The following is a 994-nucleotide window of genomic DNA, read 5'->3' on the forward strand; positions in this document are numbered from 1 at the left end:
TCGCCAGCGCGCTCTCGAACTTCTTGTTGTCCTCTTTACTCCATTCTCTGCTGCTGCTCTGCCTCTCTTGCTCTAACAAATTCCAGTTCCAATTCCACCCAGGATACACGCTTTCCAATTCCATCAAACCTTAACTAACTAACTAACTAACAACTAACAAAGTTGTGGAAAGAAAAGGGGTGTGTGCTCAGAAGCACAGAGGAAGAAAAGCAAGAAGATGGAAATTATAGAGCTTTTGATTCAGATAAAAAAAAATAAAAATAAGGAGCATTAGAATTCGGAATCTTTTAAGTGTGATCAAGAATTTACTTTGATTGATTTCCTTGAGCAGCATAAACTTGGGAATCTATAAAAGTCATACCTTTTTGAATCGAGGAGAATCTTGGAAAAATCATTGTTGCACCTGAGTTTTTATTATTATGGACTACTATAATCCTAGTAGAGAGATCAGAATTCTGCAGTTAATTAAACAGAAAAAGAAGATTAAGAAGTAAAGATGTTCAAAATAAAAAAGAAATAAGAAGAATGTTTGGTTCTTCTTCCCTTGTATTGTGGTTAGATGAAATTAAAGGGAAAGGAGATAAAATTATAGGAAGAAAACAAGAGGAAGAGGATGCAGAAAGCTAAGACCCAATAGAGAAAAGAGAGAGATTCTTTTACAACGAAAGAAAAGGAAAAAGCGGGAAACTGTTTTCTTTTTGTCGTTTCTTCATCAGGAAGCAACTATCAAATCAAAATACGTTACATATATACCACATCGATACACTATATATACAAAGTAATTAAAATGCACCGAAATATAAAAAGAAAAAAAAAAGAAAAAAAACACTTGTTATTACAAAGCCAAGTGATATGCATTTGCTATGTAACTAAATGGAATGCGAGACCTACCTGATTTTGATATCATACTCTATCAAACAATGGAGTTGATAGTGCATATCAAGGCTAGTATTTAAACAGAAATATTTAATAACAAAAAAAATTAGATAAGAAT

General features: G+C 32.6%; 1 protein-coding gene across 2 annotated transcripts in view; it reads right to left on the reverse strand.

The window, feature by feature from the left end:
• The window catches only part of LOC107609463 (transcription factor DIVARICATA), a gene marked incomplete in the record, with an annotated part of 1,913 nt that extends 1,132 nt beyond the window's left edge, over positions 1-781 (reverse strand). Inside the window, 2 exon segments of one of the 2 annotated variants that reach the window (XM_016311455.2) lie at positions 1-232; positions 362-766. In XM_016311455.2, coding sequence (XP_016166941.1) covers positions 1-124 — 124 coding nt within the window. 2 annotated transcript variants of the gene reach the window in all.

The sequence above is a fragment of the Arachis ipaensis genome, chromosome B07, assembly GCF_000816755.2.
Source record: "Arachis ipaensis cultivar K30076 chromosome B07, Araip1.1, whole genome shotgun sequence".
NCBI lineage: Eukaryota > Viridiplantae > Streptophyta > Magnoliopsida > Fabales > Fabaceae > Arachis > Arachis ipaensis.